The sequence below is a fragment of the Monodon monoceros genome, unplaced genomic scaffold (genome assembly GCF_005190385.1).
Source record: "Monodon monoceros isolate NGI ecotype Baffin Bay Population unplaced genomic scaffold, NGI_Narwhal_1 Super_Scaffold_6, whole genome shotgun sequence".
Classification (NCBI taxonomy): domain Eukaryota; kingdom Metazoa; phylum Chordata; class Mammalia; order Artiodactyla; family Monodontidae; genus Monodon; species Monodon monoceros.
Genome location: NW_021703783.1, coordinates 99,100,076 through 99,124,554, shown reverse-complemented (window position 1 = coordinate 99,124,554; position 24,479 = coordinate 99,100,076). Strand labels below are relative to the sequence as shown.

The following is a 24,479-nucleotide window of genomic DNA, read 5'->3' as shown; positions in this document are numbered from 1 at the left end:
AAAAAAAAAAAAAAGTGCATCATTCAGTGGTTTCAGTGCATCCAGAGCCGTGCATCCGTCGCGTCAGTTTTAGGGCCTCTTCATCCCCCCAGAAGAAAGCCCGTTCCCCTACCTATCACTCCCCAGCCCCTGGTAGCCACTCATCTGCTCTCTGTCTCTCCGGATCTGCCTGTCCCACGTAAACAGAATCACACACCACGTGCCCTCTGGGTCTGGCTTCTTCCCTGAGCGTCCTGCTTTCCAGGTTCATCCAGCTGAACGTGTGTCGATCCTTATTCTTTTGTACAGCTCAGTAACGTTCCATTATATGGACACACTCCGCTCCGTTTGCCCATCTGTCCACTGATGGACGTCTGGGCTGTTTCCACCTTCTGTCTGGCAGGGCAGGTGCTTCTGTGAATGTGTGTGGACACGTTTCTGAGTTGCCAGCTACAAATTGGCACGTGTCGTCTACCTCTACGAGGATTAAATCCTGAGCCGGTGCAGCTGCTGACCTTCAACCCCCCCTCCCCCGAAAGGAGTTCAGGGTGGAGATCAGGAAACAGGCTCTCTGTGCTCCGGGAAAAACTGTCAGCACAGGCCTTCAGATGCAATTCTTGCATCTCCTCTTATGTAGGGAAGCACTCAAATCCTTCATGGTGACGTCTGCTCCTCGTGACTTGCAGAAACCTTCTGCAGAAAATATGTGCTTGATTGCATGGACTCCCCCTTCACCAAAATCTCATCTATACTGACCTTCCCCCCGCCTCTTTGGAGCAGTCCCTCAGAGCTCTCTGAGAGGCTGTCTCCTGGGCTGTAGTCCTCACTGTGCCCCAAATAAAACTCAACTCCCAACCCTCACGTTGTGCCATTTTTTTTCAGTCGACAGAGTGGATGTATGTTTTCATTTCTCCTGGGGAATACCTAGGATTCCATTCGGAGTGGAACTGTTAGATCCTAGGATAACTCTTGTTTAATCAGGATCATTTTTCCAAAACAGCTGCTCCCTTTTACATTCCCACCAGCAGTGTAGGAGGGTTCCGATTTTTCCACACCCTCGGGAACAGTTGTTGTCATCTGACGGTTGGAGTCTAAGCCACGCTTTGGGGTGTGAAGCAGTGTCTTACTGTGTACTTAATTTGCATTTTCCTGCTGACTCATGAGGGCTGGCATCTGGTTATTCACGTCTATCTTCTTTGAAGAAATGTCTACTCAGATCCTTTGACAATTTTAAAATTGTGTTAATTGTCTTCTCATTTTTGAGTTGGAGGGGTCCTTTATATATTCTAGATGAAGGTCCCTTATCAGATCCACAATTTGCAAATATGTTCTCCCATTCTGTGGGCTGTCTTTTCACTTTCTTGATGGTGTCTTCTGAGGCACCAAAGTTTTTCATTTTGGTGAAGTCCCATTTCTCTATTTTTCTCTTGTTGCTTGTGCTTTTGGTGTCATATGTAAGAATCCTTTGCCAAATCCAAGGTCATAAAGAGTCACCCCTGTCTTCTGCTACAAGTTTCATCATTTTAGCCCTTAACATTTAGGTCTCTGATCCATGTTGAGGTTGCTGGCATATATATGGCGTGAGGCAGGGATCCAACCTCGTTCTTTTGCACATGGAAATCCAGATGTCCCAGTGCCACTTGTTGACAAGACTACCGCTTCCCCATTGGTCTTGGCGCCCTTGAGGAAGATCAGCTGATGCGATGCAAGGGTTTATTTCTGCGCCCTCAACTCCTTGCATCTACTAATGAGGTGCCCCTTCTAGGTCTTCACTTCGTCCCTGGTGGGGACCCAGACTCATCCCAGACCACAGCAGCCATCTGCACGCAGACCTCTCTCAAACAGCCATCCCTGCTCCAGCTTCCTCAGCAGAATCCCTCAAAGGCCATGTCTGGAACATGCATGTCTCATACATGGCTGGGAAGAATGTAAATGGGGGACGGGTGGTTCCCTAGGTTGGCACATCAGTTCAGAGAGAGCCTCTGAGCATCACACCTCCTCTCACTCTAAGAGGAGTGTGGTGACGCTCAGCTGTTACCCAATCTGTGCGCACAGCTGGTGAGCACCCAGGAGGCCTGGGGCCACGGCTTTCCACCCAACACCCTGGGCCCTGTCTGCATCCCAGGCTCCCCGGAAAGGAACGGTGTATTACGAGATCTGACCCTGATGTCCAGGGATGCGACCTGGATGCATTAGTTCCCCGCTCAGGAATACAAAGGCATGTTGGCGAGAAGACAGGCCAGCTCCCAGCAGGTGCCAGGGGTCAACAGCATCAGCCAGGAGGTCCTGGCAGGGGCTCCGGAGAGCCTGGCAGGCCATACACAGGAGGACCCTCTCCAGACTGGACTGCACCAGCCTAGGCTGCGACCCCCTCCTCAGGGCCGCAGCGGCCCTCACGACAGGCCTGTGCGGAACTCCGCCTGCCCGCCACACCCCATGGCTCCCAGGAACCCTGCCGGGCCCGGCCTAAGACCCCTGCCCTCACCCCCCACCCCCACCATGGCTGGGGCAGCGCTACTCCAGAAACAACCCTCTCTTCTCCCGCCCGACTGCCCGTGCCCGGCCCCTGGGCACCACGCTGTTTTCTTTACTTTGTTCTCTTCCAAGAGAGTTTCATGAGGATTCAGCTGATGGGAGGAAGAGCCTACCTTTATAAAGAGAGAGGCCACTTCAGGGAGAGTGGAGCTGCCTGTGGGTGACCTGCTGTGTACTGGGCGGGGCGGGGCTTGGGGACTGGGCCTCGGTCCTCTCAGTGGTGCTGCAGAGGGGCGTCAGGGCCACACGCATTTCCACCGGTGGAGAGGGGCCCTCAGAGCCTTCCAGAGCTGCAGTGCCAGCAGAGGAGGCTTTTAACCGAGGTGTCCATGACCAGTGGCAGCCCCGAGGGTAGGTGCCATTCTGTGTTTGTGTGTAAGGATGTGGAGCCTTGCAGGGATAGTGGGGCTTGTTTGAGAAACTCTTTCTCTGATGGTTCCATGAGTTGGAAAGACCCTAGGCAGGTTAGGGTTAGGGTCCAGGCTGCGGGGGGGGGGTTGCGGAAACACGGCCAGGAGCTCCCCTCTCACCACCAGCCCCCTCCTTTTACAAAGAGATACTTTCTTGGTGAGCTCCTATTCATCCTTTGGTACCCTGCTCAAATGCTCCCTTGAAGATGCAACTTTGCTAAGGTCCTGGACAGGAAGTGACGGCTGTACTCTGGGGTCCCCCAGCCCCTGCCCCACAGTCTGGACCCTAGTCCCCCAGCACTGCATGTTCTAGGTACTAGGTACCCTAAGAGTCAATCTCCCCTTCCAGCTCTCCTCCACCCAGGAGCAAACACCTTATTTGATCAAAAGAATGAGTGAGTGGGCAAATGAATGAACGATAAGTTAATAAATAAATGAATAAACACGTGAACAGATGCAGCTGGGCTCTAGTACTTCAAGCCCACGTATTTACCAAACATGACAGGGTCAGCACAAACCATCCCAATTTAAGGCCCGTTCCTACGGAATTCCAAACAAGCCCATGCAACCCGAGTTTCCTCTTTAGCAGCACGATTCACACTTGAGGAAACATGATGTGCACAGAGCAAGAAAACAGAAAGGCAAAAATTAAATTAGATGGCAGCCTGGAAATGCCCGCTGTGCAAAAAATGCCAGCTAACTGATTTGTATGGCCTCCCTGGAAAACGGCCGGGTTTTAATTTGGGTCTCTGGGACCCAGCTCCTGACGCGCGGGGAGGCTCACAGGAGAGGGGTGAGAACGCGGTTTCGGATGAGCAGACCCAGATTCAATTAGTAATCAGTTCTGACCTGACTCTCCCGAAGGCTCCCAGAGCTAATGACCAGAGGGGAGGGGAGCGGCCCGCACCTCCCGCTCCCTCCCTCCCGGCCGGGAAGAATCCATCAATGTCAGCCCAGAAGGCGCTCTGGCCGCTTCTAGTCACAGGAGCTTCAGATAGGGATGTGGTGGCTTAGCCCAGCTCACTGGGGGTCAAGGCGGTCCACCGGCGACCCACTGGGCAGACAGAGTCTAGGGTCAGTGGAGCGGCCTCGGAGTAGCTAGGCTTTTCCTCTCGGTAAAGACTGTCCGTGATTGTTTCTGAGGATGGTCCCCAGAGACAAGGACGTTAGCACTGCGCATGGACATCTGGCTGTCCAATCACACCCCGTCCGTGGGATGCCGATGGCTAGACGCTCTTAACAAGGACAGACAACAGCTTCTTAGAAACAAACCTGACGCCAGCACGGGTGCTTCCTTGCTCCAGATCCTCCAAAGGCACCAGCTGCCTCAGCATCCTTCCACTAGCCTCCAGCGCCCCCCACGGCACAGTCCTTTCCCACCATCCCCCAGGTGGGAAAGCCCCCGACATTCCCAGGGAGCCCTTCTGGGCTGGCAGCACAAGGCAGGTAGCACGTGGCCGAGGGGCCTGAGGGAAGCAAGGCGGGTCCCGGGGGCAGCCGGGTGGTCCTGGAGCCCCGTGCACCCCCAGGGTGCTTCTGGGCACCCCAAGCTCCGTGGGTGAGGCTCCCGCAGCCAGCTCAGCCCCAAAGGTGCACAGGACGTCGGGACCTGGAGTGGTGAGGGCCGGGCCTACTCCCTCGGGCCAAGAGCCCAGGCCTGTCCCCGACTCCTTCCCTGTCCTGCTGGAGGCCACGTGGGGCTAGAGCTCCAGGCCCCGGGCCCCGAGCAGACTCACTGCCCCGGCCAGGTCCCCGGACAGTCCTGGACAGGCTCACTGGTGACACTGACCCGGGTCCCTGAATCAGCCCCATCCCCGAGGGCCCCTTCCTTGCGGGCCTTTCTCCCTTTGGGGGCTGCACTGGGACCCACCCGGCTTGTCAGAAAGCCTCCCCCTCGGGGATGATGTGTCCTCGCTCCTGATGCAGCCCTGCCAGCACTGCTGGTGAGCCTCCCAGAGTGGTCAGGAGCTCACGATGCCCCAGCCCTGTGCTCAGCACGCCCGTCACCTCTCCCGTGACCTTTACCAGCACCGCCTGCAGCAGGCAAGGTGGTTCCCCCCACGTCCTAGGTCGGAGCAGGGGAGCCGGTGGGACTCCCTGGTGGAGGCAGCAGATTGAACCAGGGAGCTGGGCCCCCAGAGCCCGTGCAGAGGCTGTAGGGGAGGGGAGGGACCGACCAGAAGAGCCAGGGTCCAAGTCCAGCTCTGGGCGACCCTGTGCATCCCTGCCGCCCCCACGGGATGGACCGGCTGATACCTTGGACTTCCACCTTGACCACGGTGACCGCGACTCCTCCAGCCACCCCACACCCCTGCATGGGGCCATCCACCCCAAGGAGCCTGGACCAACACGGGCAGCTGCCAGCCAGGCCCACGGGAGCCCCCAGGCCGCCCAGAAGAGGGGTGTCCCCCCTGCTCTAGTCCTGGGGCTGGGCAGGGCTCCGGCCCGGCTCCAACGCCGCCTCCCCGACTCGCCCGCTGGCCCCGCCCCAGACCCCTGCTGGGCCCCGCTGCGTCCAGCCTTGGGATGCCCAGGTCCCCCGCAGAGCACCCAAGGCGTCTCCTGCACCAGGGGACGCGCCCACGTCGGTGCCCTAATGGAAGCCACAGGGACTCCTCCCCGCTTTGTAAAGACGGCTTGTGGGTCTGTTTCTGAGGACGGTCCCCAAAGGTACCACCTCCCACAAGGTGCCTGAGTATCAACTCAGCAAGAATGTTAACAGGACGTGTCTTGTCCCCCAGCCGGCTTAGCCTCAGTGGTGCCACCAGCCTACCCAACGGGCACATCGCGTCGGCTGTCCTGGGAGCCTGTGGCGGCCCCGCTGCACGTCACGAAGCCTGGGGCACCTGCCACCTGCCACCTGCCAGACCCGCAGGGTGAGGAGCCCCGCTGGCACCTCAGACAGAGACCACACGGGCATCAGGGCCATCTCGCTGGTGGCACCGCCTCCACCCTTTCTGCCCGCAGCAAGCCTGACTGGCCAAGAAATGCCCTCTGGCCCCGTGGGCACCCGGCTCCCCGCCAGCCTGCCCTCCACGCCCACGGCCAGCAGGCAGCCCTCAGGTGCACAACCGGCACCGCGGCCCTGTGCAGCCCGAGGCCTCGCCCAGCGAGCAGGGCGCCTCGGTGGAATGTCCTGGGGGCTGGGGGCATCTCGTGGACCCTGGGCACGCAGCCTCTTGTGGCCCCCGACGGCCGCCCAGGCCGGGGCTCTTACCGTCCACGCAGGCGGGCCTGGCTCTGGTGGTGCCCGCGATCTGCCCCTTCCTGCACGCGCAGCGAGCCGTCTGCCGGGCGATCGTCCTCCGCGGCTGGCTGCTGTCGCGGTCTAGCGTCACAATCTCACAGGTGCCGGCGGCCAGCTGACCTGCAAGAGAGGCACAGATGGGGCTGAGTGGACGCGTCTGGAGACCAGCCATGCCGGCACCACACCGAGTGCCCACCTGGCACCCGCCTGCAGAGGGACCCAGAGGGACATCTGAACCCCCCAGACGACGCTGTCAGACCCACCCTGTAAAAGCCAACGCACCGGGTCAGGCCAGTGACCTCCACGCTTCTACAGCATGGGTTTGGCAGCCTTGCCTGGGCGACAGGACGTTAAACGTGCCCCATCTCAGCCACTCCTGGAAATGAAGGGCTGAGTCACAGGGGAAGGGCCCCCGGTCACGAGTCAGGACCTGGGCTGCACAGGGCTCCGCGATGGGAGGCCAGGCTGGCCTGGAGTGGCCCCGGTCTGTGTCCGGACCAGCCCAACCTGCCGAGAAGGGACCCGTCTCGTTTGCAGGTGACGACTCCATGGGTTTCACTGGCTTCCTCACCCCACCACGTGACTCCTAAATCCAGGGAGGGCACCACTGCTCTGAGGAGTTGAGGGGGCCAGCATCCCAGCAGAGGGACACGCCTGCCTGTAAACCAGGGTGCTCTGAAGAGTCACACTGACCAGACAGGCAGCGCTGGCGCTGGATGGCGGGTGCCGACGAGGGAAGCCTGGCCGCTGGCCCCAGGGAAGCTGCAGGTCCTCCCCGGGCCTGGCTGGTGCACCCCTGGTCATCCCCGAGCTGTGAGCCTAGATCTCTTGGTGACACCGGGTGGCCCCTCGGTGTGGCCACACGGCCACAGCCTCCACCGGGGCGTCCACTCGCGGCCTCACTTTCCTTCCCTCCGCAAACAGTAAGCACCGCTGTAAGCCGCCCTCTGCGCTGGGCCCTGGGACCACAGTGCGAGAAAGCGGGCGGCACTCTGCCCCTGAAGGCCCCTCCCAGCTCGAGGATACGGCCCCGTACGGATCCCAGCCCACCGCTATGCAGGGGGTCGGCAGGGAGAGAGGACGCGGGTGCATGCTGCAGCTCCAAACAAGGGAACGACGAGGAGGCGACACCCAGGAGACGGTCCCCACGGGGAGGGGAGGAAGGTGGCAGTGTCCACCCCACAGAGGAGAAGCTGGCAGCTCCCTGGGGCTCCCAGGCAGCCGTTTCTTCAGCCCTGGGTGTCCTTCCTCATATACTGCTGTCACCCCTGGCCCCCTCCTCCAGGCAGCCCCCCGGGTCCTCCCGGCGGCTCACTGCCTTTTCGTCACTGATGTCACCTCCGGGTGCCCAGCGCGGCCTGGGGCCAGGCTGGCAGGATACAGTGCATGGAGCAGACACCGGCTCCATCAGCCCAGAGCTGCCCAGGCCACCCTGACCCGGGGGAAGCCACGTCTGGGTGTGACCGACCCAAGAGGCAACGGGGTGTCTGCAGTGGGTACCAGACATGCCCGGCCCAGGGCCTGAAGGGAGCTGTGCACGGGGACCCCAAGCCAGCCGCCCAGAGCCCGTCACGGACGGCTCACGGGAGACCCACACAGGTGTGGGAGGAAGGATGTGGGCTCCGGGCCCCTCCTCCTCGACCTGCTGGGACACCCCTCCCCTTGCTGAGCAGAGCCTGTTCCATGGCCAACACCCCAGTGCCGCCTCCCTGAAGGCTTTGGCTGTGATTGACCGTGCACTAACTAACTACACGCAAAATTATATACTGCGCTAAGAACCAGCAAAAATAGACAGACGCGTAAATAGCGAAGTAGATAAACAAATGCCGCAGAGGGAAGAGTGTCGTGGATAGTGAGGTGTGCGTTTCTGGTAACAACAGTGGTTAGAGCCTTAAAGACAGACGTGATTACGGGCAACCGTGCATCTGAGGGGGTCCAGGAGCTCACGGCAAAGATGTTGAGACTCGTGGGCTGGTCCGACTCTGCGACGTGCGGTCGGGCAGCTGCGTGGGTTCTCTCCCGGCTGTTATTTTAAGCTCTGCGTGCTGCCGTGGGGCTGCTCTGGCACTCTCGGTCCTCGCTGCCGCCCACCCTGACCCCAGACACCTCCGGCTGACGTCAGTGGCCGGCAGAGGCCCATCTCCTTGGAACCTGAGCCCTGGTCAGTAACTAACAAAGCGACTGACCGACCAGCCATGGGAAACCCCTGACCCAGGCACATCGCGCCTCCGGAGCCTGGACCCTCGTTCGTAAGGGGGTGGCCGGGCAAGGTCCCCGCCGGGGGTCTGAGAGGGCTTCTACGTCCAGTGCACCTCTCACACGGCAGCCGTCAGCCTAATCCCATCATCGCCCCCCAGGTGCCACGATTCTGGACCACGCCCCGTGAACCAGTGGCGCTGGGGTAGGGAAGGACAAGGCCTCCAAGGGCCCCCCAATTCCTGGGCATGTGCACCCACGTGGAGATGCAGTGGACAGCAGGTGTCCCGGACTGTAGCCAGTGCCCAGGGGCTGCCGTAAAGAGGCGTCACAGACTGGGGGCCTAACCCCCAGAAGTTTCACCCGTAGCCTGGTGGCTGCAAGTCTGAAATCGAGGCCTCGGCAGGGCCGGCTCTCCCAGGGTGGCCGTGGAGGGGGGACCTTCCTGCCTCTCGTGGGTCCTGGTGGCCGTTTCTCGCCTTGCAGCCCCATCAGTCCCATCGTCACAGACCTCCTGGTGTCTCCTCTTCTCACACGGTCACTGGTCATGTTGACTAGGGTTCACTTAGTGGCTTCATCTTAACTCGACAGCAGCTGCAAAGCCCCTATTTCCACGTAAGGCCATCGTCCCAGGTAACAGGGCTGGGACCTGAATGTACCTTTTGGGGACACCATCAGTCTATGAAAGGAAGAAAGCCAGCCTCTGCCTGAGAGTGTGGAAAAGCCAACAGGGAACGAGCCAGCACCGGGGTGCACGGGCCCAGGCCACGCATGGCTCCGCATGCCTTCGGGACACCACGGGTCCCGGTGCATGAATTTATTACCAGCTCACAGCCTAGGCGCCCAGCCCGGCCCCTCTCCATCCCTCCACACCGCGTTTCCTCGGCTGCCCTGGCCTCCCCTTCTGGGGTTTCCAGCCCTCAATTCCGTGTTGGGGGTTGGCTGTCTGCAGACTCGGGTCTCCTCCCGGGCTTTCATCCCAGGACCTTCACGTGGTCCTCGCCCTGTGCCGTGACCATCCTCCCCGGGCTGGGCTGGGTCTTGGATGTTGTCCCCGACCCCTGGAGGAACTCATGGATAAACGCTCCCATCCCCGGCTGCCTTGCCCCCGGGCTCCACCGCGCTGTCCTTAGTTCAGGCGCCCGGCACCTCTGACAAGGTTGGCAAACGGCAGTACGTGAACGGCTCCCATGGGCAGGTCCAGGGCTCCTGGGAGCAAGCAGCCCAGGTGAAGGGCAAGGGGACAGGGACAGGGCGGCAGCGCATCACCACAGGGCCTCAGAATACAGGCTCAAGAGGTGCTCGGCGAGCTCGGAAGAGGCGGCGTCCCGAGACACCAGGTGGCTCTCCCCGCGGGTCACACAGCTGAACACGGAGTTCAGGCATGAGAGGGGTGGTCCACCCGCACCGTGAGGTCACCTGGTGTCGAGGAGCAGACTGCCCGGCCCCGCCCACGCTGTCGGTTCTGCTCTGGGGGTCGACAGTGAACTTGGGCTGCGCAGTTAACATACGGGTGGTACCTCGTCGCTCACAGTACTTGGAACTTGACCACGTGCTCGGAACTCACCGGACTCGCCATGGACTCAGCGGAGCCCTCCTCCAAGGCGCTGGTCCGTCCCTGTCTGCCCACACCTGACCTGGAGCTCCCAGGCCCCCCCCACCCAGCTGCCCAGGAACCCACAGCACCTCATTCAACCTGCATCCAAGTGTGGGGCACGGGACAGGGGGGAGGACAGGCAGCCAGCTGGCCCTGGGCCCCCAGGGGACCACACTGGCCGCCTTAACCGGGGCTGACGTTCTGGACACCCCCTGTGGCACTCTGGGGGGTCTTCTCAAGCCAGCTCCGGGCAGGCGCCCACCCTGCACTTGGAAACCTCTCTGTTCCACTCAGATTTCTGGTTTGTTGTGAAAATGTCACTGCCTCGCACTTCAGCCCCCGTGTCCTCTGACCAGGCCAGCGGCTTCGTGACGATGGGTATCTCAGCCACAGGGCCTGACCCATGCACCTGGCCGAAGGCCGGCCAGGATCCCCTGGGAGCCTACTGCCCCCAGGAATGACCCTCCCCAGGTCCCGCCGTGCCCGCCCTTCATCCCTCGCTCCTGAAGCTCGAGGAACCAGGGACCCCAGGGTCTGGGACAGCACACGTGGGACACGGGCCTCCGAGAGGAGTGGGGAGGCCTGCAACGGGCCAGGCCAGTCCCCACACGCCTCCCGGTGGAACCTCCTCCTCTGGGAGAGGGCAGCCAGGAAGATTCTAGAGTCTGGGCTCCCCCTTCCCTCCTTCCCTTGTCTCACCTCTGCTCTCTGTGTCACACACACAGACACGCACACCAACACACAAGACGTGGTCGGCGTTTTCTTCGGGGGGGCGGGTGGGATTATAATTCTTATTGTCTTCCCCCAGGTATTTTTGTTACAAAGAACTTGTATTACTTTTAAAACCAGAAAGAAAAAAAAATGCTTCAAAAATAAAACAAACAAGAAATCACAATTCCTTCCCCAACAGCTGCTCCCACCATGCACGCGGCCCATACCTGACCACGTCCTCCTCTGCAGTGGGGACACAGGCCGGGCCTCCCTGCAGCTGCCCCCCCAGCCCAGCCTGGCGCCTGGACCCACAGGCCCTGCCGGGGCCCAGGGAGGAGAGTGTCCATGCGTGCACACGTGTGTGCCTGAGGGGTGATGGGCGGCTGCCGTGAAGACGGAAAGAAACAAAACTCCAGGGAGTCTTCTTAGGAGAAAGGCAGCAACATAAGCATTTAACAAAAGCCAGATGCCGTAGAGAGACGTGTAAAAAAAGAAAGAGATGCTCACTTTCCCCCAGAGACAGGCCTGCAGCTTCTCACTAGACGGCGGAGGTCAGGGTGCGCATGGGTGGTCACGCAAACCCCCAGTTCTATGGTCTGATTCTGTCCCCTGACACTCGTGGGAACGTTATTGCATGTAAACAGCTGGCCACGCTCCCCCTGGACGCTGTCACCTCTGCCTGCAGCTGGGAGTCCCGCGGGAGAGCAGGAAACACCCCCCCAGGAGAGGTCAGGTCCATCACCTCTCACCCCCATCCTGGCCACCCATTAGGAGGCAGCCTTGCCCAGCCGGGGGTTCAGATGTACCGTGACCTACAGGGCTGGGATCTGCAGGGCCCCGTCCCTGCTGCTGGGACGGGGGAGGGCGCGTGCCACGCCTGCCTAGTTGGTGGTGGCTGAGCCCGCGGAGGGGAGCCTGGCTTGGGAGCGGACCCCCAAGGGGCTCACTGCCTCGGTGCCTTAGTGATCCAGGCCGCTGAATGTGCCCCAGGACCAGGGGCCGGGGGCTCCTACCACCCACGCAGCCCCAGAGGCTAGGAGTGCAGAGCTACCCCCAGCGACAGCACTGGTCCCTGAGGGGCCGGACCAGACTCGGTGGGGGGCCACACCACGCCCTCAACGCTCCCCCATCAAGGCAAGTACCACTACCGCCCCTGTTTCTACAGATTTTCCACAAGCAGCTCACAGAGGTTTCTCCCATGCCCAAGAGATCCTGACTGGGGGCCTGGGGCTCGGGGAAGGGGCCCTGTGGAAAGTTTCTGTGGAACACGCACCCTCCCGGTCCCCGGGACGCCGCAGGCTGTGAGCGGAGGGCAGCTGCATCCCGAGTACTCATGGGCATAGTCCCTGCTGCTACGTTTTGGCTGAGTCAAGCTTCGCCAAGTTTCATTTATTCCCTGAGCTGGACCAGGCAGGATGGCCGGATACCAGCACCTCAGCAGCCCCAGCACGGTCCCCAAACCAGGGCGGCCACCACCCAGATCCTGAGCAAGGTCACAGGAAGGGCTGAGGGGGTCCAAACTCCTGCTCGGGCGTCATTTCTCAGTGAAGAGAACGGTCTGTAACCTGGGTGTAGGTTTCAGGAGGGCACGGGCCCCGCCCCCCCCCCCCCCCGGCTCCAGATGGATGGGATACCAAAGGATGGCTCTGGGCAGCTGGTGCCCCGTTGCCTCCCGGGTGGGAAGAGGCCCTGGGGCGACTCAGCTGGGCCTGGCCCTCAGGCAGCCCCCGCCCCGTTCCCGGGAAGGCACCACAGCCCTTTAATCCAGTCTGTGCCGACATCAATCTGGGAGGAGGTCTGACAGAATAAAGGCACTCAGAGAGGATGGCATTTAGCAGTCACGAGTGTCAGCCCTATGCCTGGATGAGAAAGAAACCTGGGCAGCCCAGGAGGCCAGCAGGGCCTGAGGCCGGCATGGGGCCCGGAGCTGACCACAGGCTGGGGCACCTCCAGGCACATGCGTGACCAGGAAGATGGGGGCCCGGGCAGGTCCCCAACAGGAGGGAAAAGACCCAGATGAGAAGGCGGCTCTGCCCTCGGGGAGGGTCCAGGCCATGTAGGTGCAGACATGGAGACCCACACGGGGACCAGGAGGTGGGAGCCACAAGGCCTGTGGAGTTTGTGGTGGGAGGATCCGGGGGCCCTGGCTCGTCTCTGGCTGGGCCTGGGGCACCACACCGCACCTGTAACCGGGGGGCCTGCACTCTGGTCGGGAGGGCTGCAGGCGCTCTGTCTCCCACAGAATGGGGGGTCTGGGGGTGCAGTTAGCGTGGGCCAGCGTGGGCCAGGGCCTTGCCGTGAGTGTCCTGGGCCTCACAGCGCCCTTTGGGAGACGGGCGGTGGTTGGTGGTTACAGGGAAGCAGGTTTCAGTTTAAGCTCAAGGAGAACGCGTGACAACAGCCGTGCCCTAAATCAAACCCTCATCCCCGTCACCTCTGGAACCAGAACAAGCTGCTCCCAGCTAGGGACGCCCAGGACGCCTCTGAACGGGAGCAGGCTTCGTCCTGCGAGGCACGGAGAGCGGTGAGATGCGCGGTTATGAAATCCCGCGTCAGGACCTGCCGATCCTTGTGAAACCCAAGGATGGCACTTGATAAAGTTGAGTCCCAGGCGCAGTGCACGTGCTGTAAAACGCGCCCGCTGTGCGCGCGGGCCGTGCAGGCGCCCACCCAGGCAAACCCGCTCCCCCCGACCTGCAGGGTCTCCCGTCTCCCGGACAGTCCCGCACGCCCTTCGCTGCTGATTCCTGCACCCCTGGCTGTGAGCCACCACCGGTCAGCTTTCGGGACAGGGGCCCGGGGGCTGCAGGACTTGGTCGGGGGACACAGCACAGGATAGCAGCTGTGTGTTCCCGGCTGCTGTGTACAATTGCTTTTAACCAAGATTTACGGTCCAGGACACTGTAACCCACCAGCCTAAATGACCTGGAGCTTCTTCCTCGTCCCGTGGCCCCGTGGTCCAGCCTGGACTGGCCCTGCTGTTCCTGCAGGTGAGGCCACACCAGTGATGGCAACACATCCAAGAGGTCCAGTGGGCCCACGTGGTAGACACCTCAAATCGCCCCCGGGGTAGGCAGGGTCCCTTGTTTTCTGGGCTGGGGGGTGGCCCACTGGCCTCAAGAAGGTCTCAGATGGCCTTTCCATGTGTGTCCTGAATACACGGGGGACTGCCAGCTGGGGGGATGGAGCTGGGGTGGCGGGGTGTCCCAAGTCTGGAGCCAAGTGGTCGGCACCTAAACCCATCCAGCAAACCTCTCCCCACTGGCCTCAACAGGACTTCCTGGGATGTTGGGTGTAGGTCGGGGTGCAAGACTGCTCCCCAACCCTCTCCCTCGAGGGACCAGGTCCCACCGGCAGGGCCTGCCTGCTGCTTTGATTCGGGATGACGCCCTGGACCTCACAGACACACACAGGACATGGAGCTGTTGCGCTCCTGAGCCGGGAGCTTCAGTTCCCACACCCCCCGGGCTGCAGAGGAGGGCTGCGGGGTTGGTCCTGGGCTGGACCCCCACCTCGGCAGACGCCTCCCCCCATGAGACGGGCAGGGCAACTCCTTCCCCCGGAGAGGCCAGGGGCAGGCGGCTCCTCGCAGGAGAAATCAGACACCGGTGAGGACCAGACTCTCCAGTCCCACCAGTCCCGCCAGGGACCGAGGAGCACGCAGCCCTCGGTGGGACCTGTGTGGGGCGAGGGGCGCTCAGCGCCGAGACCCTAAAATGCCACCTGCCTTCACCCTCGGAGTGGACCTGTAGGGGTCCACCTAGGCGGGAGAGGAAGACGCCAGCAATCAGCGTGTCACCGCGCGTCGCCGCGACAAACCAGAGAACACGGAGAGCCCCGCCTGGCACACGGGGATGTGGCCTTGGCCGCTGGAAATCGTGGTGTGGATGGCCTCTCACGCCCCGGGACGCGTCCCTCCGCGGTGCGGGGTTTCCATTCTGCACGCAGGGCCCCCTTGTGCTGCGCTCTCATGGTGCTCACGGGGCAGCAGCCTCACCATGTTCTCGGGCCACCACTTCGTCCACGGTCACCCCGAACGGGCATCCTCGGGACGCACGTCCCCGAATCTGCGCTTGGCTCATTGCCAAAGTGTCACACAATGAGAAAATACTATTAGCACCATCAGGAGGAGGGAAGAGTTAAGGAATCACTAGGGGTAACGTGGTGGTGGGGGGCTGGTGACGGCGGGGAGTGGGCGGCAGTGTGGATGCCACTGTCACTGCCGCCGGTTGGAGACGGTGGTGGGAGGAGGACCTCACCTCATGCTCTCTAGCGTACGTGGAACATGTCACCATGGATTTAAACAGCACTGGACGAAAACAGAGCTCAAGGAGGGAGCGAGGCAGCTCTGGTAACCCAGGCAAAGGCACACGCGGACTCTGAGTCATCCAAGGAGATGACTATCCTTTACTGTGGGTTAAACTCACCAGCCAGTTCGGCCCGAGGCCAAGAGACAAGGTAAAGGGGAGGGGGACGGGGGGACGGAGCAGCTCCCAGGCTGAAGGCCTCGGAGGGAGGGGGAGGCTGGGAGACCCCCCACGCCCGGCTCTGTGTCTCCGCGGTCAGGACACCCCCTGTGGAGCCCCGCCCCCACTTCCTTACAAGGATTTCAGGGCAGGTTGAGCGCAGGCACCCCAGGGACCCTGCGAGACGGCTGCAGCTGCACTGCAGCTCCCGCTTGCAAAGCGCTTTCTTCACCTGCCCCTCAGCCACGAGCCCCCCACCTCCCAGCTGCCCTTGGAACCCGGCTCCAGCCCCCACCCGCACTAGTCCTGCCCCCAAACCACAGGCTGCGGCCCTCCGTCTTCAGCCCGGGGGTGATGGGGGGGCCAGGGCCCCGACGTCAGCAGGAGGCAGCACGGAGAGCAGAAGCCCCGGCCTCCTCACCCACAGCCCGCCTCTCCTGGACGGAGCGGGAGGCGCTTCGAACTGAAGCTAAAAGTGCCGGGGCCCTGGCCCCTCAAACTAAGGGAGGCGCTTCGAACTGAAGCTAACTGCCGGGGCCCTGGCCCCTCAAACTAAGGGAGCCACGTTTAGTTCCACCGCTAATTAGACAGACATTAGCGTGAGGGTTAAAAAGACCAGAAAAGAACACCTTTTACAATCAGACCGAGCATCACAGTCTCGATATTTGAGTTCCACTGAAATCCAGTTTGTGGTGAAAGCCGAGTGTGGCATTCCGGATCGCCGTTCAACTCCCACTTAAACACGTGTGGCCTGTCCCCAAGTCCAGGTCCCTGTGGAAGGGTGTGGAGACCAGCGAAGGATGATCTCTGCAGGGGCTGGGGGTGTGAGGGAAACAAAGAAGTCAAGGGAAACCGGCACCTCACAGAAGGCCCCTCCCGTGGCCCGGCACAGGGGACCAGCCCAGGCCGCTCTGCGGCTCAGGCCTCGACGGGGCGGTGGCCCGACCCGTTAAGCTGTGGTGCCGTCCCTGACCTTTTGGGCGGTAGGACTGTGTCCCTGGAGTCGAGGTCCCCCCAACAGCGACCCTGCCTGGTGATGCTTCACGGGCGCCCTGTCCGGAGGGACCGGGGAGGGGAGCTGAACTTGGGACAATCGAGAGGGGCAGGTCACCTTCGCAGATAGATGGTCCTCACGGCTCAGAGCACGGCACCCGCCTTCTCCCGACTTAAAGACAAGCCTTTGAGCGCACCCTGCTCCGTAAGTTAGCCCCTGGCTGTCCCCAACGACACAACTGTGAAATAGAAGTATGGCCTGCCCAGCAAAGTCACAGATCTTCTCATGCAAACCTCCCAGAATCCAGCTGGCTGGTCCCAGCCTGCTCCTGCCCTGTCACTGCCATTCCTGTCCACGGCCGCGCCCTCTCCTACCCTGGGCTGTCCCGTCCTCCCACCCGGGCCACGTCCTCCTCCCAAGCCCAGAAGCAGGATGGGCTGGGAGGAGAGGGGCAGGGGGCAGCCCCTGCCACGGCCGGGCGCCCCCTCTGGAACCTTGCCCCTGCCCACTGCCTGGCTCGTCACGCAGCCTCCTGTAAGTCTGCAGACGTGGGAAGGGTCCCAGGAAAGCATGGGGGAGAGAGGAGAGAGTCCGCTTGTGGCCACCAGCTCAGCGAGAGGCCTCTGCTTAGAGACGCCCGCCCAGCAGGCCCTTCCGAGAGAGGCTCGCCTGGGCTATCTGAGAGCCTGGCTTTTTCATCTGGATAAGAGCAGGTGGAGGGAACTGTGATAAAAAGGAAAAGAATAATGGCTGTGATTACGGCAATGGAGCAGGCTTTCCAGGGTCTCTTGGAACCGAGATCAAAGCCTCTCTAGTTAAGTTCCCTGCAGCGGCTCCACTGCAGCCTTAACATCAAATTAGCGTCCCGCCCCCTTGGCCGAGCGCCCCTTTCCCCTCCTCCCCAGGCTCACCCAGGCTGCACAGAGAAAGCTGCAGGGTGGGCCGCAGAGATGCCAGGTGACCTGAGCTAGCAGAAGCCACCACGTGGCGGTCGGGGACCTCCCCCTGCTGTCACTGCCACGGCCATCAACCCACGGAGGGCAGGGCAGTGCCCAGAGGCGGGACGCTCGTCCTTGAGATGTGAGATTTCAGAGCTGGCTGCCAACTGAGCTTCAAGTTGGAAACGCAGGGACAGATCAAGAGCCCCTGAAACACGCCCTGCTGCTGGCACCTGGGGAGACACACGCCTCCCGCGAGGAGCAGCTGTTTGTGGCCGGTTCTGGGCCCTCAGTCTGGGGAGGGGAGGGTCATGAGAGGCGGCCCAGGCCAGGCTTGCAGAGGGCAGAGGGGTCTGGGGTTGCGTGTGACCTTGTGGGGCTGTGCTTCGCCCTGTAGAAGGCTGGACGGGGACAGATCCCTCAGGACACACAGGCCCAGAGCTGCCCCTCCACCTGCCCGGCATCACCCGCCATCCCTGGGCCTCTGGCCTGTCCTCCCTCGTACCTGCTGTCAGAGCCCGGCTACCCTGGGCTGTGCCCCCTCCCCCGCTCAGGCCCACAAGGGCCCCTCCCCACTCATGCCCTTAGACCCCCACTGAAAGGACACCTGTTGGGGTGCACCGGGCCACCGCACCTTTCAGTCCTTTTCCTCTAGCTGGGAGGGACAGGGCCAGTGAGGATGCTGGTGGCCACGCGGATCACCCCCCAAGTTAGCGTGGTCCCGCTGCCTCCCCAGGCTCCACAGAGGGGCGAGGCCTGCAGGGTCGGGGCTGGACAGCTCCGCCCGGGAGGCCCTGTGACCTCTCCATCTGGAGGGGACCATCCGAGCCTGGACCACAGAGGCCTGGCCTTGCCGTCGGGGACCCTGGGCTCCTCGGGCGGGTCCTCATCCTCTGTGCCCTGGTCTGCACGCTGAGCCAGGGAGACCCCAAGCCCTCCACCCCGTGCTGCCCTGCGAGCCTGCAGGGTCCAGGCGGGGTCACCAGCCTTGTCAGTCAAGGCCCCCCTGCTCTGCAGAACCAACCCAGGCCTCCAGAATCCCCGTCGGTGACTCCACCCAGGCCCACCTCTGCCTGGAGCTGCACGGCCAGCATCCCAGAGGCCGTGTCCTCTCTGCTGTGGTCACAGGGGGAGCAGATTCACCACTGCAGCCAACCCCGTACCAGCCACCAAGTCAGGGCAGATCCCCCAGCAGCGGGTGCCCAGGCCCCTCCTGACCAGAGAACTCGCCAGGCTCTGCCAGCACCCAGCACAGGGTGAGGGCTCCAGAGAGAGATCTACCACACACCCTAGGTGCAACCGCCCCTGGGATGGCACACAGAGCTGGGGGCGGAGAGGCTGCACCCCGACTCGGAGCGCCGGCCACTGTCCCTCTACCCGTCGCTACGTGCCGGGACAGCCTGAAGGTGTGAGATTTCCCCGGGGCCTCTCACTGGGGGAGCGGGAAAGAGGCTCGGGTCCCGCGAGAGCGACCGTCACCTGGGTCCCCGCACAGAGTCCAGTCCATTCACCGTGCGGTGGACGCAGCTCCGAGGAGCCGGGCAGGGCTGGGTAACGAGGCCCTAAGGGGCTCTGGCCTGCGGGGCTTTGTCTGACCGCACGGCTCAGGGTCCCGGCGTGGTCGCAAGGATAGTGTCAGGCGAGGGAGCCCGGGGCCAACTGGCCAGTGAACACGGCCCCCACGGCCCCCCACTCTGGGCTTTGTTGGGGACGTCAGAGGAACAGGGACCCCACGTCTGGGTCCTGGAGGGCTCCCTCCCTGCCTGGGCGGCCTTTCCAGGCCAGCTCCCTCCTGGAAACGCAGGGGGTGGGGGGATGGCCAGCCCCGCCCATAGCAGGACTGGTATCGGGACGCTGCTGCCCACCGAGAGCCACACACCTGTGCTGGGTGCCCACCTGCCAGGCACCTGAGGCTGCGGCTTCACCCCCGCCCTGGCGGCAGAGGGGCCAAGACCCCAGAGGTGGCCGACGGTGCCCTGGCAGGTCTCGTCCACAGCAGCTGGGCTCACCTGACCTTCAGGATCCCTGTCGGGGAGCAAAGCGGGGTGCAGACCCTCCCCGGATGTCCCTGACGGCGAGCGCACGACCCCTTGGTATCCCAAGCACCGGCCCCGGACGCCGCAGGGCTCCGGTCCTCCCCGACCCCTCCCACAGCCTGCTGTCCGGCGGTGCCTCAATCTCTCAGCGAGGGGGAAGCGGGCCCTCGGGCCTGGCTGTCTGGCTTCAGGCTGAAGAGCAAGGAGCCGAGAGCGCCGTCCCCAGCAGACGGCACTTCCTGCCCCTTCCTGGGCGCTGGGCCCCGGGAGACGTTCAGGGCAGGGTTTCGCACGGGTCCAGGGCCCTCCTCCTGCACTGACGCGCGGGCGTTTATGAAGCGGCAGTGAGGCGGACAGAATGCTTTTATTGTTCTCCCTGAGGCAGCAAGCGCTGTCCCGAAACGGCCCTCACGGAGCCCCGGCCTGTCCAGCTGGCTCCCTGCCAACTGCCCCGCGACAGTGTCTGTGAATGAGGTGAGCGTGGCTGGAGGCTCTCCGCGGCCCGGGGCCCGGCCCGAGCGGACTGGAACGCTGTTAGCACAACTCTGTGAGCACGGGGTAATTACGCTGCAGTTTACGACTTCGCAAAAGTCAATAAAAGTCAGCCAGCGTCACCCTGCTCCGCGCCCGGCTGGCCTGCGCCAGAGATGCCAGAAAACCGGGCACACCCTTGCCTCCGGGCCCCACGCGCCCCAGACCTCACCCACTCCAGCCCGCATGGCACCTTGTGCTACTCAGAGCCACGGCCTGGAGACGGGCCCTGGGCAGCAGCCTCCCTCAGCGAGAGAGAGCCCAGCGCCGTTCTGCCAGCTGAGCCCCTGTGGGAGAATCTGGCACCAGCTGTGTCAGCAGCACAGAGGAGACGCTGGGTCGGCCTCCCAGGCTCCTGGAGCCCAGAGGAGTCACCGGGTCGTGGTGGCCATCTCCTGGATGGGGCACGGTGTCCACGCGGGGCCAGTCCAGACCTTCCCTTGTGAGTAGGGGCCACCCCTGCCCTGCACGTCTGGGACACTCCTGGCCCAGTTCTCAGTCTCGTGACCCAGCATCACTGTTAGCAGTGACACCCCTGGTGACCAGAAATGTCCCTGGCAGGCGATGGGAGGAGGGGCCACTTGGGCCATGACGTCCCCGAAGGGCTGTCTGCCTCCTCCCGTCGGGTGGCTTGAACCCAGGGTTTCTGCCTGGGGCAAGGTGGATGTTTGGGGGGGCGGTCCTGTGCTCTGAAGGATGTCCCCCACCCCTGGGCTCCCCTGAGATGTGGAGACCAGACATGACTCCAAGACCAGCCAGATTCCCCAGGGCCAGAACCACCAATGAGAACCCAACTTGGAACCAAACCATGACCCTGCCTTTTCAAAGACACTCATTTCAATCTGAAGGGAGTTCATCTGACTTTCAGACCATTACTGGGCCCTGGAGATGCAGGATGAGCCAGGGCCAAGGGGCTGGGTGCCGGCAGGAGGGGGTGGGGCAGGGGGCGGAGCCGAGTTGCTGGGCCTCAGCCGTTGGCACCGGGCTCCACGTGCTTCCTGAGCTGCGAGAGGGGCGGAGAGGTGGGCTGCTCCCTGCCGTCTCGCCAGAGGCCTGCTCCCAGCTGCCTTTCAGGATGTGCGGGAATTGACCCCCGAAGGATGACAGCGATGGTGGAGAAAACCTGCTTTCCTTTCACGAGGGGACTCAAAGGCTTCAGTGTCCCGGGGTTGGGGCCGAGTGCCCTGAGGCTGAGGGCATCGGGGCAGAGCCGGGGCCCCTCTTCCAGCCCTCGGCAGGGACAGCTGAGGCGGAAGCCACTGTCGGGGGAGCCAGCCCGGGACCCCGGAAACGCCCCGTGGCCACCAGTCCTGAGTGTTTCCTCTTCCAGGAGGGGCACCTGCAGGCCAGGCTGGCAGGGACGAGCCCCCCTTCCCAAGGTGCTGGGAGTCCTGTGCAGACCCTCGGTTGCCGCTTCCCTGCACCTTATCTCAGGAGAGGGCGCCCCTCGGTAGCGTCCCCGATGGACGAGGACACGTGTGGCCGTCAGCTGGGCACGGGGAGCCCTCTGCCTTCCCTGGCCTCCAGCACCAGGGGGACAGAAGGTGGCCCAGGCAGGGCGTGGGGACAGTGGCTTGGCCTCCAGTGGGCCCAGCCCTCCAGAGGGGGCAGCTGGGGGGTATCTGTCCCCACACCCTTCGCCCGTCTACCAGGGAAGACACAGGGCTGGCACCTGCAGCTCGTCCAGCTTGGACGGGACATCTGGGGACAGACCTCTCACCTGTATCGGCAGAAGGCCTGGGGAGGTTTCCTGGGGCTGCAGAGGGGACCAGGCCCCATCCCGCCCTCCCTGGCTGACCTGCTTCCTGGCCAGGACACCTGGAGGAGGCTGATGGCCTTGGTGGCTGTGTGCAAGGAGCCGTCCCCTGGGCGGGGGCCGGGTGGGCAGGGTCAGGGCGAGGACCCACGCAGAGAGGGGAAGGGCTGGAGGCCGAGGGGGGTTCCACGCTGACACCCCAGCAGCCGGGGGCCCAGTGGGGTAGCGACCACCCTGCCTGGCATCCCGATAAGCCTCGCCTGCGTGGATGTGAAATAGCACGTGGTAACCTATGCTGACAAGTGTCCCCTCCCCGTCGTCCCAGCTGGGTGTCACCTCCCAGGCCGACCTTGACCCCTCTGACCCTGCCAGGACCTTCAGGCCAGACCGAGCCAGGTGGCAGTCACTTCCTGTCCCCGTGCCCATCCCAGTCCAGCCTCTGGGACCACAGGCTCCGGCCTGGCCGAGGTGCCCACCGTCTCAGAGCCTCGGTTTCCCAGCCTGGGCTCAGTGGGCAGCCTCCCTACCCTGCACCCCACGGGGTCCCTCGGGCACCCCCTCCGTCACCTGCAGCCTCCTCGCCAGTTAGAGTGGGACAGGGCTGGCCTCTGGGGTCCTGCCTCAGCAAGACCCAGGGTGTGGTCCTCCCAGGTGGGATAAGCCAGGTGGGATAAGCCCAGGTGGGATAAGCCCAGGCAGAGGGTCTCAGACAACAAAGATGGAATTCTGATTCTGCGGCTTACTCCCGAGGGTAAGATGGCACCTCTGTGAGCTCGTGGAGAGTGGGGTGGGACACCCAGCGGGCCGGCTGTCCTAACCATCTCAGGGGACACCGTCAGCAGCGCCACGGGGACGCAGGGCAGCCTCTGGCCCAGCCCGCGCTGACAAAAGTAGACAAAGGCCATTTCACCCGCCCTGGGGCACATGGAAGCCGCCTCTGCCTGGGACTGCCAGCTGCCCGGCATGAGCCCACTGCAGGACCAGGTGATGGAGAAGCTGTCCTGACGGCCCTGCCGCCCACGGCCCCATCTTAGGAGGCCTCGGGCTCGGGAGACCCAGGGTGGTTTGGAAGAGCCCAACCACAGTCTGACTGGCTCTGGCGCTTTTTTAGGCAGGCGCGGTGGAGCCCAGGCCAGGGTGCTGATTGCAAAGTCCTGTTTCCCCGTTTCAGGGTGCATCGTCGTGGATTGCAGGAAGCACGGGGTTGGTGGGGTCACTGCCTCAGAGGGCTGGCTGGTGCTGTCTGCGCCGAAGGAGCTTAGCCCCACGCCCTAAAACGCAGACGGGAGCCCCCGGGGAAAACCAGTCCCCGACGAAGGAGCACAGGTGACCCTGTGGAGGAAAGATCGTCTTCCCACAGAAACTGCTGGAAAAACCGGAATCCCACACGTGAAAAGTGCATCCGGACTCGGACTTCCCACCCTCCACAAAAACAGCTTAAATGGGGTCCAAATAAACACAACAATGTAAAACTTCTAGAAGAAAAGAGGAGAATCTACGGGACCTGAGTTGTTAGATAGATTGGACACGGAAAGCACGACCCAGGAAAGACAAGAATTGATGAACTTGGCATTGGTAACACTAAAAACTTCCATTCTCGAAAGAGGGAGTGAATGCACAAGCCACAGATGGGAGAAAATACTTGCCAACTACACATCTGACAAAGGACTTGTATCCAAGATGTACACGAACACTGAAAATTCCACACTAAGGAAACAAACAACCCAACTGAAAAATGGGGAAACGATCTGAATAGACTCCGCCCCCAAAATGGCGAATAAGAGATGAAAAAATACCCAACATCACTTCTCATCAAGAGATTTCAAATTAAAACAACATTGAGATACCACACACACCTATTAGAACGGCCCAAATCTGAGACACTAACATCGCCAAATGCTGGTGAGGATGTAGAGCAACAGGAACTCTCATCCATTACAGGTAGGGATGCAGGATGGCGCAGCCACTCTGGAAGACTGTCAGTTTCTTACAAAACTAAACATACTCTTACGAGCCAGAAACCATGCTTCCAGGTATTTACCCTTATTTATTTTAAAGCTTATGTACACACACACACACACACACACACACACACACACACAAACTACACATGAATGTTTACAGTAGCTTTTTACTCATAATCACCCCAAACTGGAAGCAACCAAGATGCCCTTTAGCAGTGAGTAAATAAACAAACTGTGGTCCATCAAGACAATGGAATATTACTCGGTACTGGAAAGAAATGAGCTACTGAGCTCAAAACGACATGGAGGAACCCTAAATGCATATTACCTAGCAAAGACACCCAATGTGAAAAGGTTACATTCTGCATGGTTCCAAGTATTCTGGAAAGGACAACGCCACAGAGACAGTAAAAAGATCAGTGGTTGCCAGGGGTTTGGGGAAGAGAGGACAGGAAACAGGAGGGGACAGGAGAGCAGAAGGGAGGGAGGGAGGGAGGGAGGGAGGGAGGGAGGGAGGGAGGGAGGGAGAGCGCAGGGGAACTTCGGGCCAGTAAATCCCTTCTGGGTGACACTGTGAAGGAGAATACACAGCATTATGCATTTCTCAGAATCAGCACCACCTCACAACACAGAGTCACCCCTAATGTGCACAAGCAAGTCATCTAGGAGGTCGGGGGATCTCCAGAAGGTGTTCAGGCGGCATCAGGAGCATCTAACCTGTTGGAAATGTGTGACCCCACCTCAATGGAAGAGGTGGGGGGAAGGTGCTGCCCTATGTCACCATGGAAATGCTGGAGTCTGCGGGAAGAGAGGCATAAGGAGGGGTGCACATAGCTCTGTCCCAGCTGCTGGAGTCATTCCCGTGGCATACAGAAGGACAACTCTGACGCCGCTACACATCTATCCCTGAACCGACGATTAGGTAAAAGTGGATGATGGAGCCAGGTCCTCGGTGTTGCCTGGGGTTAGCGAGGTTAGACCCGCAAGGGGAGGAGGCCGGGATGGTCCAGGTGGTGACGGCTCAGAGCTGAAGGCACGTTCAGCCTAAGGCAGAGGCAGGTGTTTACCTGCAGATGTGCATGTACACAGGTGAGTGCACACAGGCGTTTCCTGGCTGTC

The 24,479-nt window shown here is 61.8% G+C and overlaps 1 protein-coding gene across 3 annotated transcripts in view; it reads right to left on the bottom strand.

The window, feature by feature from the left end:
• Positions 1-24,479, bottom strand: part of TAFA5 (TAFA chemokine like family member 5) — a 192,365-nt gene that overhangs the window by 63,614 nt on the left and 104,272 nt on the right. For all 3 annotated transcript variants that reach the window (XM_029205210.1, XM_029205208.1, XM_029205209.1), the window contains exon 2: positions 6,142-6,291. In XM_029205210.1, coding sequence (XP_029061043.1) covers positions 6,142-6,291 — 150 coding nt within the window. The remainder of the gene's footprint in view (positions 1-6,141; positions 6,292-24,479) is intronic.